Source organism: Podarcis vaucheri (genome assembly GCF_965113315.1).
Source record: "Podarcis vaucheri genome assembly, chromosome: Z".
NCBI classification, from domain to species: Eukaryota; Metazoa; Chordata; class Lepidosauria; order Squamata; family Lacertidae; genus Podarcis; species Podarcis vaucheri.
The window spans coordinates 11,486,675-11,503,868 of NC_138758.1; the positions used below are offsets into that span (position 1 = coordinate 11,486,675).

At 43.7% G+C, this 17,194-nt stretch overlaps 2 protein-coding genes and 2 long non-coding RNA genes across 5 annotated transcripts in view; 1 reads left to right on the forward strand and 3 right to left on the reverse strand.

Annotated features, from left to right (window-relative positions):
• Positions 1-17,194, forward strand: part of LOC309523514 — a 293,380-nt gene that overhangs the window by 194,155 nt on the left and 82,031 nt on the right. The gene's annotated exons all lie outside the window — the stretch shown is intronic.
• NKRF (NFKB repressing factor) lies at positions 1,760-10,440 on the reverse strand. 2 transcript variants are annotated; one of them, XM_082207236.1, is made up of 3 exons: positions 9,864-10,440; positions 6,589-6,728; positions 1,760-5,147 (listed from the first exon to the last, which is right to left on the reverse strand). In XM_082207236.1, the coding sequence occupies exons 1-3, from the start codon at positions 10,157-10,159 to the stop codon at positions 3,178-3,180; spliced, it is 2,406 nt and encodes an 801-aa protein (XP_082063362.1). In that variant the 5' UTR covers positions 10,160-10,440; the 3' UTR covers positions 1,760-3,177. The 2 variants fall into 2 exon arrangements, with proteins under 2 accessions (XP_082063362.1, XP_082063363.1); XM_082207237.1 differs by lacking the exon at positions 9,864-10,440 and adding an exon at positions 7,443-7,573.
• Positions 13,816-17,194, reverse strand: part of SEPTIN6 (septin 6) — a gene marked incomplete at its 3' end in the record, with an annotated part of 51,502 nt that continues 48,123 nt past the window's right edge. The window contains exon 10 of the mRNA XM_082207280.1: positions 13,816-15,184. Coding sequence (XP_082063406.1) covers positions 15,175-15,184 — 10 coding nt within the window. The remainder of the gene's footprint in view (positions 15,185-17,194) is intronic.
• Positions 15,728-16,756, reverse strand: LOC309523475. Its single transcript, XR_014215377.1, has 2 exons — positions 15,877-16,756; positions 15,728-15,844 (listed from the first exon to the last, which is right to left on the reverse strand). It is a non-coding gene; the product is annotated as an uncharacterized lncRNA (long non-coding RNA).

Consider the following 17,194-nt stretch of genomic DNA (forward strand, 5'->3'; position numbering starts at 1 on the left):
CCCTTCCCTGAAACTTGCAGGGGCCAGTTGTCAGCTGTCACATTCCATTTACACTCACATTGGTTTCTGAGAGCATTCTGTGCCATATTCAGCAGCTGCTTGGGGGCTGTGCATTTCCCAGCATCCTTTTTGTAAACACCACAGTTACTTTTTGTATTGGCGACTGATAAGCAAAACAGAAAACCAAGAGCAGGTAAGCTTGCATGCTAGGGAACAGCTTGCAGCATAGGAATAAGCTACTCTTAAATGGAGGCTGGTAAGATAGCATACCAAACCAACTCTATAGAGCCCCCCTTTGTTTTCAATTAGCTTTGCTATCACTGCTTTAATTTGGTTTCCTCACTTAGGTCATGGGTACATTCTTTTCATATAAGGTAGCCTTGTCTGGAGAAGTTTATCCCCACCAAGTAAATCTTATGTTTTCTTTCTTGGATGCTCATGCTGTGTTTCAGGAGTGGTTACCATTTTTGGTCGAAGGGGTGCATTTACCCTTAGAGAGGGGGTAGAGCATTGCCAGTGGTGGGTGTATCACCGTACACATATAGGCACTGAGCTTCCCCTCTCAGCTGATATGTGCACTTAATGGTCCCTCTGTGCTTCTCAAACCAGCCATCAGTATGGGGAAGCTGGTAATTTGTACAGCCATCCAGTTGCCGGGCTGGACAGTGACATTTTAACTATTCTGCCTCCCTTATTGCTGCCTACTTCCTTTTTGCTACTACTACCAAAATTATTGGGAGGCTTGGAACAGCCTGAAAAATATGGGGGTTTGGATCAGGTCTCTGGGTTGGGGGCTACCCATCCACCCCTGCTCTATCATTGATTGATTGATTGATTGATTGATTGAATATACTCCCCTATACCCGGAGGTCTCAGGGCAGTTCACAGAATAAAATCAAAACAAGCCAATAGCCACCCCCCAAATTTTAAAAGGACATGGGATGTCAATCAAATCAACTACCATTTGTAGTAGTAGCAGTACTATTTCTGTTCCCTTCTGAGCTAGGAAAGAGATTTTCCTGGCACACAGTAGCTAGCTATCTCCAGTATTACCTCTCTTTTTTTAGTTCTCATGATTGGCAAGATAAGCTATGGGTTGTTACATGCTTCAGTACCTTTCCTAGGTGGAAAAGGTCCAAGAGAGTAACCATTAAATACTTAATTCATTCTTCAAGGTGGTCCCAGGTAGCCCAAGTAATATCTAATTTATTAATTTTGAAAGCCTTCCTGTTGATGGAAATGGTGCTTCTGATTAAATTGGGCAATGGGTTAAAACTCTCGGTACAAGTCTCAGAAGAGGTATTCCACCTTACCTCATCCATAAAGAGTGCCTCTTCTTGGATGGCCCCTGCAATGATCTGTGTGCATAAGCTAAACTTGTTTTTATGCATAAAACAAAGTTACACAGGCTTAGTAAATCAACCAGATTTACTCATGGCATCCTCTACTTATTGTTTCTAGCTATGGATGACGGTTCCCAGAAAGACAAGTAGATTGAAAAGGTAGTTGATTTTTGCATCCTTAACAAGGCTGCATTTTCTTTAAAGGCTCCTGGAACTGGGTGGGAGGTATGCCTTCAAAAAAGCTTAGTTTTTGCATAGGAAATAAGGGGAAGTAAGAGAATTACACACACACTAATCAAACGCCCTACAGAGAGAACCTTTTCCTTGTTTCTCTCCATATTCTATACGAGCACATGTACACAAAAAATGCAGTGGAAGGAAATGAAAAGTGGAAGCAGCACACATAGAAACAAATGGACCTGACCCAAGAGTGTTTATTTTTTAAAAAATACTTCACTGAACAATAGTTGTAGGAGAAATCCACTCCACCAGAGTTCATCTTTCTGTTAAGGTGATAGAAAACGCTTTAATTTATTCACTAACATCATCAGATTTGGAAAGCAAAAGCATGGCCACTTGAGGCAAAACCCAGAGCCTTGTATGTTCTGCAGCATGCACAATAAATCAATTTTATGTCAAAGAATTACAGATTCTGGCTCTTATGACGGAGGTGGGGAACCTGTGGCCTTGAACCAGATTTTGAAAGGCAACAATTCTCATCGCCCAAGGACTCTTGGGAATTGAAGTCTAACAACATCTGGGTTCCCTATCCCCTGCTCTATGAAATAACAAAAATTAGACCAAGCTTGCGTGTGTTTACATAATCTCACACATACAGAACTGTGACATACTCCTCAGGCGTCCTTCCCCAAGAGGAAGCAGAAGGCATTGCCTCAAACTCTGAAAGCTATCTTAGAAACCGTATGCAACTTGCCACAGTTGAACACACTTAAGGCCCACTGATTTCAGTGGGAGTTTTATGCCTTTGTGCTCCTACTAAAATCAAAACAACTCAAAATTAAAACAACTCCTACCCACTTATGAACTTTGGCTTATAAATATAGATTTTAAATAAAAATCTGAGACTCGGGCTTTTGTGACTATCTCCCATTCTGGGTTCATATCAGGGATGCAGAACCTGTGGACCAGATGGTGGACCGGCTCCTAATTCCCCTCAGCCCCAGCCAGCATGACCAATGGCCAGGGATTGTGGTAGTTGTAATTCTGCAGCATCTGGAGAGCCACAGCTTCCTCATCCTTGGCTTTTAGGGTACAAATGAAGAAGGCAGTCTTGGGTAAACCAAACCACTAATTACCGTAATGATGCTGCATTTTGAATAAACTGAAAAGCTAGTTCCCCATCCTTCCCACAATAAAATCCAACATTTTAAATACAAAACATGCAATTCTTTGCATGTCCAGAAATAAAAATCTATTTATTATTAATACCAACTTTACATAGTTTTCTACATATTGCCACCTTCTTTATTTTTGTATTTTTTTATTTTTTTTAAGTCAAAAAATAGAGAAGGAAATCATCCTACCCTTTTGCTTTAAAGTGGTGTGCAAACTTTCCCTGTCACACAAAGTGTTCCTGCTATTACAAAACTAGGAAAATGTGAAGGAAACAAGCCTTTTCCAAGAGATTTCATAAAACAGTTAAACTGCTTATATAAAGCTCTTATTTTTTTTCCCTAAGAAAGTTTTAGAAAATTAATGAACAAGTAAAACAGGTTTCAATCATTCCCACATCCATGTGCAACTTTCGCTCGGTTTAATGGAGAATTCAGCCTCAGTCTGAACATCCCCAGAAGAAATGGATGGCCCTCAAGCCTTATTTATCCTGTGGCATAATGAGTTCATAATGGCCAACCTGACCATCTTGCTTTAGCTGGTGTAACAAGTCTTCTTTACGCCTCTTTCGGCTAACCACTAAGTATCTATCACGGCCCTGTCCATGGGATTTACTCTTAAGCCCGTATTGTTGGGCTATCTGATGAATCTGTTTGCGCTCATCGTTGGTCAGTTCCGTTGAGAACGTCAGATCAACTTTGCTGTCTGAGAAGGCATAATTCTGGATGATCTGTTCAACATCTTTCTTTGCAATTTTTGACCCCCTTTCATTGTCCAACCCAAGCCCTTCCCTTTTGAACTGTTCCTTCACGGCAATCGGTTCTCGGATCCCTTCCCCACTTTTCCCCAAGCCACCGCCTGTCCAGCCCATTTTCCTTAGAATCTGATTCCCAATGTTGTCTTCCTTGATCTGCTGCTTCGATGCTTCTTCTGCTGAACGCCCGCAGATCTCGTTCCTTGAGATGACGTCTTCGACGGTGCCTTTTTTCAGGTTGTTGATGACTGTTGGTTGGGTTCTTTTCAGGACTCTGACAGCCTCTTCTGCCGCCACGTGCTTGACACTCTTCTTGACCCCAATTGCTTCAGCGATTAATTCCTTTTCCAGCAACACCTTGCACTTCCACCGGATCCCCATCACCCTTTCAAAGATGTACTCCACTGTCATCTTGTTGAACTGAGCAGTGTCGTTCAGGGTGCACACAGGGTTCATGGAGTTCTCATACACAACAAGTTCCTTCAGACTCTTCTTCTTGGGGGCAATACGAGTGGCCCCGCTAAATTTGCGAACCTGGACTGCTTTGGTGGGCCCAGTACTGGACTGGGTCTTCTGGAGAACTTTCAACGCTTCGTCTGCTGCAGCATGCTTGCTTGTTTTTTTCGTGCCATATCCTTCGGCTAAAAAGTGGTCCTGCAAATAGACTCTGCAGCGCCACAATCTATTTGGCATCATGGCATATTTGTATTCAATTGACATTTTGTTATAGGAGGCTGAATTGTTCAAAATTCCAATGGCATCACTGGCGTTTTCTGTGAGGACAAAGTTAGTCCAATGTTTAGCTGAACTGGAGCCCTGCTGGGGGTTAAAGGTCAGCTGTCCAGGTGACCATTCTTTCGTGGAAGTGACAGTGTCATCCAAATGCTTGAGCACTGGAGGGAATTCAGGAGGAGATTTGCCCTTCTGACACAGCACTAAATCCTCCAGGGTGGTGTTCTTGTACTTTCGCTGGGCAACCTTAACCTCCACAGGCTTTTGCAGCAGAATCATTGCCAGTTCCGTCGCTCGGTCCCTCGATCCATTTTTGCTGCCGGCATAGCCTGTGGCCAAATATATATCCTGACACCTCACTTCACAAGCAAAACCATCTTTTAGGAGCTTCTTGTTATCGGGAAGGTCCTCAGGGGGAAAATATTTCAAGTGGGAATAAATATACTCAGGGTTTGTCCTGCAAGCCTGTATGGATCGTGTCAACAGAAAAGTGTAGTTAATTTTGTCTGGCTCGCAACTAGCTTCAGGGCTAGCAAGATTATTGCGGACTGCCACTGCAAGTTTGTTAATGAAATACTGCTTGGCTACTACAACCGATTTGGGAAATGTTTCAGAGGCAGCCTGGAGAAGAGAAGGCCCCCACAAATCTGCTGCAACACCACTGGCAGAAGAGTCTTCGTTTTTGGAAACCACTTCAGCTTCCATCTGGTTTCCCTGGGTACTTCCATAACCTAAACCTACTGTTCTGGAAAACTGTGTGTCCTCATCCTGGGTACTGAAGCTGCTGAAAACCCGATCAGCGTAGTTTTGGATTTGCTGGCTTATGTTCTCACTGGCCTCCTCTGCTTCATTTTCTGAAGCAGGCTTTTTTCCTTCATCTGGAGTATTGCTGGCTACAAAGTGTATAGGTTCAAAACGAGGCCTGACATGGTATTTGGCAGTCTGCTTCCTTGGAGGTTCGAGACCTATGCAATGTAAGAAGTTAAAAGAGGATTTTTAAAATGAAAAATGAAACATGGGTGAAATATAACTTTTCTCTGCAGGCATGAGAAACTGTAACTTTGGGCCGGGGGGGGGGGGGCAGAAGTGGAAGGCAGATTTTCAAAATGTTATATTCCATAGCTGTGTGATTAAAGCTATGGCTGAAAATGCATACAGTCCTCGGAAGATCCACTTATTTAATGGAACTTATTCTCAATTAAGCATACATAGGACTGCAACTTCAATATTCCAGTGTCAGTCAGTTTTATTTAGTTTCTTGGGGGGGGATTGTAAAGTGGCAAGACTTTGCAATTTGAAAGAGGAAGCACTTTTGGTTTGGGAACTACAACTATATGTTGCAGTGTGGAGGTGTATCTGAGGATCAATTTAATAATCCAACAATGGGGCAACAAAGAACTGCTGTTGCCTATATTAGGTTCTGGCAGTGATGAACCTTCCACAGAAATCCTGTTTTGCTGTTGACAGTAGGAGGGGGAAGAGTTACAGAGAGGTGAATTAAAGGGGCAGAGGAGGTGAAATGAAGTGAGCAGAGTTAAAAAAAGGAAAGTGAAAGAGACATAGAAAGGTAATACCAGCAGATAAAAAGGAAGCAAAAGAAGGTGAGAGAGAAAGAAATAAATTTTTGAGAAGGTAAAGAAAATGTGGAAGACATGAGCTGAGAGAAAGAGGAGACAGGCAGAGACCTAGTGATAGAAAACATTGAGAAAGAAGGTAAGACAAAAGTAAATGGCAAGAGATAAAGGACTGAGAGGGTGCAAGGAGGAGGCAAAGAGAGGGAGGGAGGTGTAGAGGAGAACAACAGAGGCAAGACGGGTGATGTGAGTCCAGAAGTGCAAGGTAGGCAGAGAAAAAGGCACCAGCAGTTGACAGAGAAAAGTTATGGAAAGCTAAAAAAAAGTGACAGAAAGCCTTTTGGAGGGGAATATAACACAAATATGACTTGCCCTCTTGCTCAGTGTTAACCATAGAGTAAAGATAAAATATAAAAGAGGACACATCTACTAAAAGCGTACAAAATTTGACCGACGATATATTAAATATTGGCTCACATGCTTTTTTAAAAAATAGTGTGCGACGTGTGCTGAGATGTCAGCACAATTAAGTATAAATCAAAAGTGAAAATCTGAATGTGGGTCCCATGTTGCTGGTTGGGATTTAGAGGTGGGTCTCAGGTCTAGATTGGCTGAAGACCACCGTGCTGGTGCAACTGTTGCAGCGCTGGATTTCTCAGCTGCACAACATTTAAAACTCACTCGTCCACTAGTGCATGAGGCCTTGGGCTAGTGGACAAAGAATATTAGATACAGCCCTTGGTCTTTTCATGCCTGACATTGCTGATTCATTTATCGTCATTAAAGAGCCAATTCTGCTGTGAATGGAATGGAGGGAAATGGAGACACTCACTACGAGATGGAGAATAGTCCGGCGGGGAGCGTGGCCTTTTAGTTGCCTTGGCATCAGGCACCAATTCAAATGACGGCATCTCGCCAATGTCAATCCCTTCGGCCATATGGAGGACTTTCTCCATAACTTCAGGGCTATACCTGCATTTAAGCAAAGGAAGCTTTAAGTTATAGATTGCCATTACAAAACCCCCCCTTGCAGCTCTACTCCTACCTCTGCCCACCAGAGGACTACCTAAGTGGGTGTCCTGTTGGACCAAGAGATGTGTGGTTACAACACCTTTTCACACTTTTGCCCAGCGAAACATAACACAAGATACAGGAACACAGGAAGCTGTTTTATTCAGAGTCAGGCCACAGATCCAGGTAACTCAGTACTGTTTATGCTTGGAATAGTCCATGTGGCTCCCTCCATATATTGTTGGACACTAGCTCCATCATCCTTGCCAAGTTGTATCCTGGCTGGGGCTCATGAGAGCTGGGAGTCCAGTAACATCTTGGGGGCACAGGTTGGGGTAAGCTGCTTTTGGCAAAAGGAAAACTTTCTGGAAACTCACAGCTATACTAAAGAAAACTGTGGATGCAAAACTTTCCATCATGATATCTAACTGGCAACTATCTCCAGTTCAAATGTAAACAATGGACAAGATAAAGGAATATGCTGGCGTTGATCTTTGGCACAAGGGGTGCTATGGAGAGACACATGGCATTTCCAGCAGCAGGGTATGAGAAAAGAACCCAAACATTGTGAGGGCAACTGTTGTGACAGAACAGACAACGCTGAGTTAGAAGGACTAATAGTCTGGCCTGGTACAAGACTCTTTCCTATGTTCCTAAACCTTGTTGATTTCTGACCCAGTTAAGTGAATGGAGAAGGCAGCCACTGGTCAAGGACAGCTTGATTCTTAGCATGTGCAATCTCTTCCCCACCAGCACTTTTTTAAGGCTGGTAGCCAAAACAGGGAATACTGCACTGAATACTTGAAGGTCTGTTTTCAGTGGCTGCTATGTCATAATGGCGAAGGCCACACCATACATTTAAAGCACTACTGTACCACTTTAGACAGTCATGGCTTCCCCAAAGCATCCTGGGAATTGTCATTTGTTAAGGGGGCTGAGAGATGTTAAGAGAATCCTTTTTCCCTTTGAGAGCTACAAACAATCCCTCTTCCCATAGAACTATGTAAACTTTGGCTCTCAGAGGGAAATAGGGGCCTCCTATCAACTCTCAGAACCCTCAATAAACTACAGTTCCCAGGATTCTTTGAGGGAACCCATGGCTGTTTAAAGTGACACAATGTATGGTGCAAGTGTGGCCCTAGTGGTAAAAAAGACAGGGCTTCCATGCCCTCTGATCCTCCTGTAACTTTCTTGTTTTGGGGGGGAAAGAGAGAAGAATGGGTGATAGTTATTCTGGGGAGAAATAAAGGTATTTGGCTCAAAATGAAGTAAAGTTAAGGAAATGAGGGCTGCCTACCAGAGCAAACCCAAACAGGGTACAACAGTGAACATGGCAGACTGTTAAAGATCCCCACAAATATACAAGGCCTTAAAATATTTGGAGAAATATTGCTTATGAAATAGAAGATTTGTCAAGGACTGGTTTTGACCCACGACAGTGATGCCATGCCAATAAGCAATGTTCTTTTGAAGAAGACCTGTACAGTCTCAAGGGTGTTGGGAACTTGCAATTGTTTTGTGAGTCAATAAAGAAGCTAAACAGAAATGTTAATATTCTGCCTTCCACTGGCATTGCTCTCAGCCTCTGTTGCTGCTCTATAATGGCAATCAGACAGATGTCAATGAGGTGCTCCCATGAGGGCTGGGGAGATGGAGGCTAGCACCACCACCTATTGTTGTACTACCCCTTCCTTATTCCTGATGAACCCTTATACGGAGAACAGGGCGAATAGGGGGCTTTGCAAATTGCCCTTGCAAAAAGAAACTTTGGAATATTCTTCCTGCAGAGATTCATCCACTTTCCTCTCTGTTGCCTTTTGAACCAAATGTGAAAGAGTTTTTATTCAATAAGTCTTTTCATGGTTAGTTCTACTGCTGTTTTCCCAAAATATTTTATTTACTGTGCAGTTGATGTTTTTAAATGGGTGGTTTTAGTGCAGCATGCCCTTGTTGATTGCACTGCTACTGGTTTTCTGTTTGCAAACTGTCCGTAGTATTTAATTGCTAGAAGAGCATGACTAAAACATTACATACCAAACACTAATAATCACTGCATGGAAAGGAAAATGAGTTGTGAACAGAGAGTAATGGGAAGAGAAAGGGGAAGGGTCAAAGGTGAGTGGTAGAGCATGCATTTGCTTGGCATGGAGGTCACAGGTTTATTTCTTGACATCTCCAGACAGGGCTGGGAGAGATCCCTGCCAGATATTCTTGAGAGCCACTGCCAGTCGTCGTACAGGATGGGAAGTGGGCAGCGGCGTAGCTATTTATTAACAATTAATTAATTAATTAATTAATAATACCTAGGGATGGAGAGCCAGTGGCCCTTTAGACCTTGTTGGAGTCCAGCTCCCATCATCCCTGGTTAATAATAACAGAACTGGCCAAGCTTAGTGGAGCTGGTGGAAGTTGCAGGCACAAATTCCCCACTGCTCTTGTGAATTAGAAGAAAATCTTCCTCTTGTGAACTTCTGAACTAGGCACACCAGTGGCTGGCGCTGGACAAGGCAGCGTTTTGTACCTAAATCCACGGTAGGGAAGGGCTGAAAATCAGTGGCAGAGCAGCTACTTTGTTGGCAGGAGATCTCCCAGGTTTATTTTCCTTGAAACCCTGGACAGCCGCAGCCGGTTAGTACAGAAGACAGCACGGAGCTGCATGGACCGGTATAATAGTTGCGCTGAGTCCCTAAGCAAAACAACCGGAAACAGCTTAACGGCTGAATCAGTGAAAGTATGCTCAAGGCCAGGCGTGCGTGGGTGGGTGGGATCACAGAGTTGTAGAGTTGGAAAGGATCCTGAGGGTTGTCTAGCCCAACCCCTTGCAAATAAGGAATCTTTTGTCCAGCACAAGGGCTCGAACCCACAACCCTGAGATGAACAGTCTCATGCTCTACCGGCTGACTTATCCCAGCAGCTCAACAGACCTCTATTAACAACTCAAGCCCCCTCCTCCTCCTCCGTTAACTGCGGTACGCACCCAACGTGTCACCGGGGCTGTACACACCACCAGTTTACCCCCCCCCCAACACGTGTCATTGCGCGCGCGATCGATCGCTGAAGTGGGGAAAAGAAGCAGAGAAGCGCCCCGCGCCTTACCTGCACCCCATGAAGACATGGTTGGCCCAGGCGTGGGAGAGCGCCAGGAGCTTCTGGAAGGAGACGTCTCCCGGGTAGTCCGGCAAGTTGCGGAGAAGGAACTGCCTTCGCACCGCCCAGTGCCGGTCGCTCTCCTGCTTCTCGCGCCAAGGCTCCAGGTCGGGCTCCTCGGGGGGAGTAGCGGCTGACCCCTCGGCAGGAGGCTGCGGCGGCTGAGGAGGCACCGGCTGGGCAGAGGAAGGCGGCCGCGGCGACAAGAAATCCCCGCCGGGCAACGTCCACCCTCCGCCGGCCATGGGATGGCCTTGTCCGGGCACCAAGGCCAACCGGCGCCGGCGTGAGGCGAGCGGGAAGGGGGGCAGCACTCAGGACGGGGCTCCCCGGCGGACCGATCCCGCCTAACCCCGATCCGGGTGCGGAAAGGAGAGCGAAGAGCAACCGTGTCCGTTCACACGTGCGTGAGACCCCGCTCCTTCTCTCCCTTCAAGTGCGCTCCCCTTTACCCCTCCTCTGTCTTCTTTCCTTCTCGTGAGCATGCGCGAGCGCTTCTTCCTAGCTCCTCCCCCCAGTCCAGCCCGCTGCTTTCTGTCTCTTCTTTTTCCGCTTGTTAGACGCTGCTCGCGTGGGCGGGATGGAACGTTCGAGCCGCGCGAGATCTCCGGAGGAGGCGGGGGAGCCTAAGGGAGAGCGAGTGAGGGGGGGCTGCATGAAAGGGCCGCAAGGAGCGCGCGCCGCTTCTCCCACAGCGCCATCTGGAGGTGGGGAGGAAAAGAGCCCAGGCAAGCGAGCGAGAGCGCTTCGGCCGGCAAGGGGAGGAGGATGGAATCATTATTTGAGTCTGGGGTTCGAGTCCCACGTTGGGTGAGAGTGTCCTGACTTATAAAGGGTTGGACTGGGTGAACCTAGTGACCCCTTCCAACTCTACAATTCTATTAAGACGACAGATGTTTGCTGTTGAGGAAGTTCTGTGAATGTGTTTAATGTTATGGTTCTTCTCTAAAACCTATGCATATTTGGAATCAAGAATATGTTTACCCCCAAGTCATATGAGCACAATGGTTGACATAGATTTTATTTTGAGCTAAAATCACACAACTGTAGTTTTGGGAGGGATTCCAAGGGTCATCTAGTCCACCCCCTGCAATGCAAGAATCACAGTTAAAGATTCATTGGTGGATGGCTTTCCAACCCATTTAAAAACCTCCGGTGAAGGGGAGTCCACTACCTTTCAATGTAGTTCCTTCCACTGTTGAACAGCTCTTAGCATCAGAAAGTTCCTCCTAATGTTGAGTCAAAATCTCCTTTATGGTAATCTGAATCCACTGCTTCAAGGTTTCTTACCCCTGGAGTAGCACAAAACAAGCTTTCAATAATCTTAGCTTCAGCAGTTCTTTAGCATCAGGAGGGAGGAGCATAAACACAGATGAACACAGTAAGCACAGATACAGCATGTTCTTTGCTTGTAAAGGTAAAGGGACCCCTGACCATTAGGTCCAGTCATGACCGACTCTGGGGTTGCGGTGCTCATCTTGCTTTATTGGCTGAGGGAGCCAGCGTACAGCTTCCAGGTTATGTGGCCAGCATGACTAAGCCGCTTTTGGCGAACCAGAGCAGCGCACGGAAACGCCGTTTACCTTCCCACCGGAGCGGTACCTATTTATCTACTTGCACTTTGATGTGCTTTCGAACTGCTAGGTTGGCAGGAGCAGGGACCGAGCAACGGGAACTCACCCCATTGCAGGGATTCGAACCGCCGACCTTCCGATCGGCAAGTCCTAGTTTAACCCACAGCGCTACCCACGTCTCTCTTTGCTTGTACAGTATGTTTATTTAATCTCTGGGTTGGGGTGTGTTGTTTGTTATGGATAAAAGCTACCTTGCAACAGCTTTAATAAAGGTATTTCTACATCAGTTTCAAGCCCCATGATGCTATTGTGTGTTTATTTCAAATCTGCAATCCATCAACTGACTTAGATTTATAGGAAATGCTGAAAGCTTGAGATAGGTAACAAAATCATACTCACCCCTGTTTTTGTCAAATTCCACCGAAGTATCACCCTCCCTTCCCAACTAAACCCTGATCTGCCCCATCCTAGATTGGCAGAACTTGTTACACTTCTGAAATATGATCTGTCTTGAAGTGTCGGTGGTGGGTTCTCAGGCAACCACTGAGAACAGCTCTCTTCACACCTTTGATATTGGAACATGATACACAGATAGTGTTAATCACAGGTGGCTCTTGGTGAATTTCAGATTATAACAAGGCACATGATCAAAGGAGACTATCTCCAAGACACATTGGGCTTATGTTATTCCTAATTACTGCTGCCAACCATACTTCTGAGTGTGTGTGTAGGTGAATGTGTTGGTGGGGAACAGTTGTATAGTTTCTGTATAAAATTACAGAATAAATTGTAGGCAAGTCAAATGATTTGTTATGATGAATAATGATGTCATTCAACTTAAATAAATCTTGCACTACAACCTTAGGCATGTTTACTAAGAGATAAGTCTTACAGAACTTAATAGACCATACCCTCTTAAGTTAGCATGTTTAGGGATTGCACTGCAAGACAAGTAGACTTTGAAGCTGATCACGCAATAAAAAGTATTTGCAAACAGGAGTTCTGAAGATGACAAGCATGCTTCTTTTTAAGATGTTGTATGTATATGTCAAAATTATCTTAGAAGAGGCATTCCCCTCTGCATGAGTGAAGGAGAAGGGAATGCCTCTCTAAGATGGTGCCTATCACCTGCTGTTACTATAACCATGCCTATTAAAATTAACATTTTAAATATGTTTTTTAAAATGTGGAATGCCTTTTTGGTCAATTAAAAAGGGTTGTTTTATTTTTTAAAAAAATCAACTAATCTAGCTGATGAAACAAATAAATAGTTCTAATAGTTCTAAATAGCTCTAATAGTTTCCAGAGCAGTAATCATGCTTGTGGCAGCCAAAACAAAACCTGTACCAAGTTTTACATAGAGCAACCAGCTGAAATCAATGGCCTCAAGTTACTCATGCCCATTAATTTCAATAGGTCTACTCTAAATATGACTGACACTGAAAGAGGAGTTTGGACTTGATATCCTGCCTTTCACTCCCTTTAAGGAGTCTCAAAGCGGCTAACATTCTCCTTTCCCTTCCTCCCCCACAACAAACACTCTGTGAGGTGAGTGGGGCTGAGAGACTTCAGAGAAGTGTGACTGGCCCAAGGTCACCCAGCAGCTGCATGTGGAGGAGCGGGGAAGCAAACAACCCATTGAGTTTTTTAGCACTTTAAAAAACTAACTAATTTACAGTAGTACCTCGGTTTTTGAACGTCTCTGTTGAACAGTTTGGATTTCAAACACCGTAAGAGCTTCAGTTTTCAAACAAGCCTTGGAAGTCAAACATGCCACGCAGCTTCTGTATCGAGTTTTCTGTACTGAGTTTTCTGTTTTGAGGCTTCTGTTTTGAGATTTTGGTTTTCGAATGTTTCAGAACTCGAATGGTCTTCTGGAATGGATTACGTTTGAAAACCGAAGTGCCACTGTATTATGGAACACGATTTCATGGACTAAATCTGCTGAAATGAACTAGAATTCCCAAACATTATAGCAGGGGTACCTGGAGTACCCTTCAGATGCTGTGGGACTGCAGCTGAGATGATTCCCTGCTTGGCATAGCCAATGGTGAGGGATGCGAACAGTCTTCATCCAGCAACATCTGAAGCGCCACAGCTTCTCCATCTTTGACAACAAGCCATACTGCATTTGCAAGTATTTTAAAACAACAAAGTCTTTGCTGTTTTAGTCCCAATAATATTTGACATACAATTACAATGTAGACTGATCCCACATGTGATGTAATCTATGTGTGCATCAAAAACTATAGCATAATGATATAAAATTAAGCTCAGTGAACACAATTCATTCAATGGATTCCAGAAATAATTACCAGGGGAAAATGTTTCTTTTTTTTTGGGAGGGTTACTTTTTATTGAAAATTGACAACATTAGAAAGGTATCAAGCTCAACAGTGCTGGTTCTTTCGTGTGGGTCATGTAAATAGATACTGAGTGCAGCTGTCAAATCACAATTCTTGTTTGTAGAGAGACCAAAAACAAAAAAACAGAGAAAAGACAAGAGAACAAGGTATTGGGAAACAGACCCCCATGCAGTGAACGTTCCAGAAAAGTTTCAAGAGTGCTCAGAAAATGCATTATTAAGGGCAGTTAACACTTGACTTGCATGATAACTTTTAAAGAAACAGATGACCAATTACAGACAAATTTCTCCACAACCTTGATATCGACAATAGAAAAGTCAGTTTGTAACCCAGAAGACATCTGGGAAGGGCTGAACTACGGGGATTAAATTAATCATGGTTAATAATACTTAAGTCTTTACTAAAATGCTTCCCCCTCCCCCAGTGTTCAGAAAACACTTCACATATTTTACCGTGGTAATCCTTACAACATGACTGCAAGGTGGGCAAGCTTGATTATTCTCAGACTGGAGGAGGGTGGACAGCTGAGGCTGGAAGAATAAGTAGTTTGCTTAAGGCTATCCTTGTAGTGAAAATGTATAAATGGTGTGCTTTCTGGCTCACAGTCCTTCCTCAGCCACTAGGGTCTGTGGAAACTTTAGTGGACCTTTTTTAATTAAAAAAAAAAAGTTAAATGAGAAATATTACTCAATCAACCTGATTATTATTTTTTTCCGAAATGGCAGAGGTTATCTATGACCCCAATGAAAAATATACTTCCCCCCTACCCCTCCCGCACTGTCCTTTGCTTCAATGTTAAAATTAAATATTCCTCAAGAGGTAGCAAAGTCGCGTGTTTCTCTGTTTGCTGTTCATTGCATAAAACTTGTATTTTTAAAGTTTTTGTTTAGTTTTTAATCCAAGCAAACCAAGGAATTAGCACATTTTTTTTCACAGATACTTATAAACCACCCATCATATTTATATTGAGGCAAAATAGAAAGGAAATACTTTGCTTAAAAAAAAAAGAATCTGTCTCAGTGTCACTTGGCTATATCAATAATTTGCCTGCCACCTTTAGGTTGCTCCTCAAAGCTTTTAACTGATACACAGATGTTTGCCTTTCCAATATTCTCCCTGTCTTGCAGCGAAAACCACAAGACACCCCAGCTTTAAACACACCCCATGCACATCAGAAAAAAACGGGAAAACAAAACAAAGTCTTTCCAGATATCCAAAGACTTATTCATTCCTCCCCCTCCCAAACAGGATGGGAATTCCTAAACTCTTCCTCAAGTGGAAATCTTCTCCATCAGACATAGAGCAGCGGGTGGAGACAGATCAGAAAAAGCTAGAGAAAGAAAGCAAGAGAGAAAGGTGGGGGGGGAGAGAGAAAAAAACACAGATCATCAATTAAATGCAAGGAGGGGTGGAAGAAGTATTCAAAGATCAAGCAGAGAAAAAACAGATCCCACACACAATTAAATTGAGAGAGAGAGCAAGACGACAGATGAATGGATCAATGCTTGTGCTACCATTGGGGCCCCAGACAGAGCAGCGTTGATGCATCAGAAGAGTTCAAGCATGTTAAATATTTGGACGCAATGCACGATGCACCTTATAGTAGAGTTAGACTGTAACACACTTTTAACAAAATGCGTGGAAGCACAATAAAGTATATATGGAAAGAGAGGGTTTCCTTTTCAGTGCAGTGCAAACATTTATAGGATGGTTAAGAAACAGCACAACAGGAGTCCTGTTGGCTCAGGGCACCTAATGCAACTTTCTCTTCCCAAGAGGCACCAACCAGATGCCTCTGAGGTGAAGCCTACAAGCAGGGGCATAAAGCCAAGAGTGCTCCACTGTTTCTTTGTCACTTTCTCCCGCTGCCACAGTCAGTGGCACCCTGCACTTGAACATGGATTCATGGAGGAAGAAATCGCAAACCGCTCCCCCACCATGACATCTCCATTCTGAAAGGACACCTGGCTTCTGCGGTTGCCTGACCCACCTCACAAGGCTGTCATGGGTTGCCTGACCGACCTCACAAGGCTGTCATGAGGGTAAAATGAGTAGGTTGCTTTTTTGAGCTTTTTTGGGAAGAAGAGATCAATATGTAACTAAAATCAATGGACACAGCCCTTGCTTGTTTTTGTGGAGCAGCAAAAGAGCACCCTCCTACAGAACGGAAGAGGAACCTGTGACTACAACTATCAGCCTGTACAGGCATGGCTAATACTATAGTAAAAATAGAAATAGAAGTTGAAGTTCAACAATAAATATCTGGAATCCTCCCTAAACTTGGTTGTGACCCATGGATCAGGATCGGCCTACCTTTGACCCTGACTGTGGGGGTTACATCACTTCTCAAGTCAGCCACTTGCAGCTGCAGGTTCATTTTTTGTTTTGTTTAACCTAACCAGGGGAACAACTGATGCTGTTAAGAGTGTTCTCTTGATCTCAACACTTCCATCCATCTGAGGCCACCAGAAAGAGGCCTCACCATGTCACAATATGGGTCTTTTGTTAAGAGTTGCACCCTTCTGTTGCATTTAAATCTCCTAACAAATTTGAAGAATATCAAACATATTTCAACAACTGGCTTAAGGGTAATAATTGTAACTTTGCAACTCCTGTGATTGGCCAATGAAGAAAGGAACCTTCTTTCAAATATTAATTGATATTCTAAGAGGTCATCTGCACATCCATACAGAACTTCTCTAAAATGCTTATTGTTCAAAATCTTGTGGAACTTCTGATCTTGCTAGGTGCCTGCCCCATAAATATATAGCTATGTGTGAGCAACACACTTGTGTCTCTGAGTACACAGCAGTTGAGGATCACATCTCAATCAGCTAACCACATCAGGCTAACCACATCAGGTTCTACCTTACCTGCTTTTCCAGGTGGTGGGACCAGCTAAATGTCCCCAAAAATATTGACACATATAATGAAGATACCATTACTGTATATAAACAATGTTTAACTGTTCTCCCCACTCCAAACTTTAACTAAAGTTAGTGATGTTGTCCTGAAACAAACAACCCACCAGTCAAAAACCAGCACTGTATTTTTGCTAGGAGAAATCAAAAGTCATTAAAACAACAGACCAAAGAACTACTATTTTGTTTGCCAGATGGAAAGTGTATGTGTGTTTGTGTGTGTATATATATATGTATGTATATATATATATATATATATATATGCTTTCGTAGATTTTCACGGGTACAGAAATGCAGGTTTTGGTGTCTTCGGGTGTCTTCCCGTGTAAGAGTCAGACACCCCGACTCTTACACGGGAAGACACCCGAAGACACCAAAACCTGCATATATATATATATATATATATATATCAGGCCCTT

What these genes read in the sequence shown, in the direction of transcription:
- NKRF (XM_082207236.1), bottom strand. Translation starts at nt 10,159, where the DNA reads ATGGCCGGCGGAGGGTGGACGTTGCCCGGCGGGGATTTCTTGTCGCCG. An exon ending in CATGTCTTCATGGGGTGCAG is followed by an intron (nt 6,729 to 9,863) that starts GTAAGGCGCGGG and finishes GCTTAAATGCAG; the next exon opens with GTATAGCCCTGAAGTTATGG. An exon ending in GGACTATTCTCCATCTCGTA is followed by an intron (nt 5,148 to 6,588) that starts GTGAGTGTCTCC and finishes TACATTGCATAG; the next exon opens with GTCTCGAACCTCCAAGGAAG.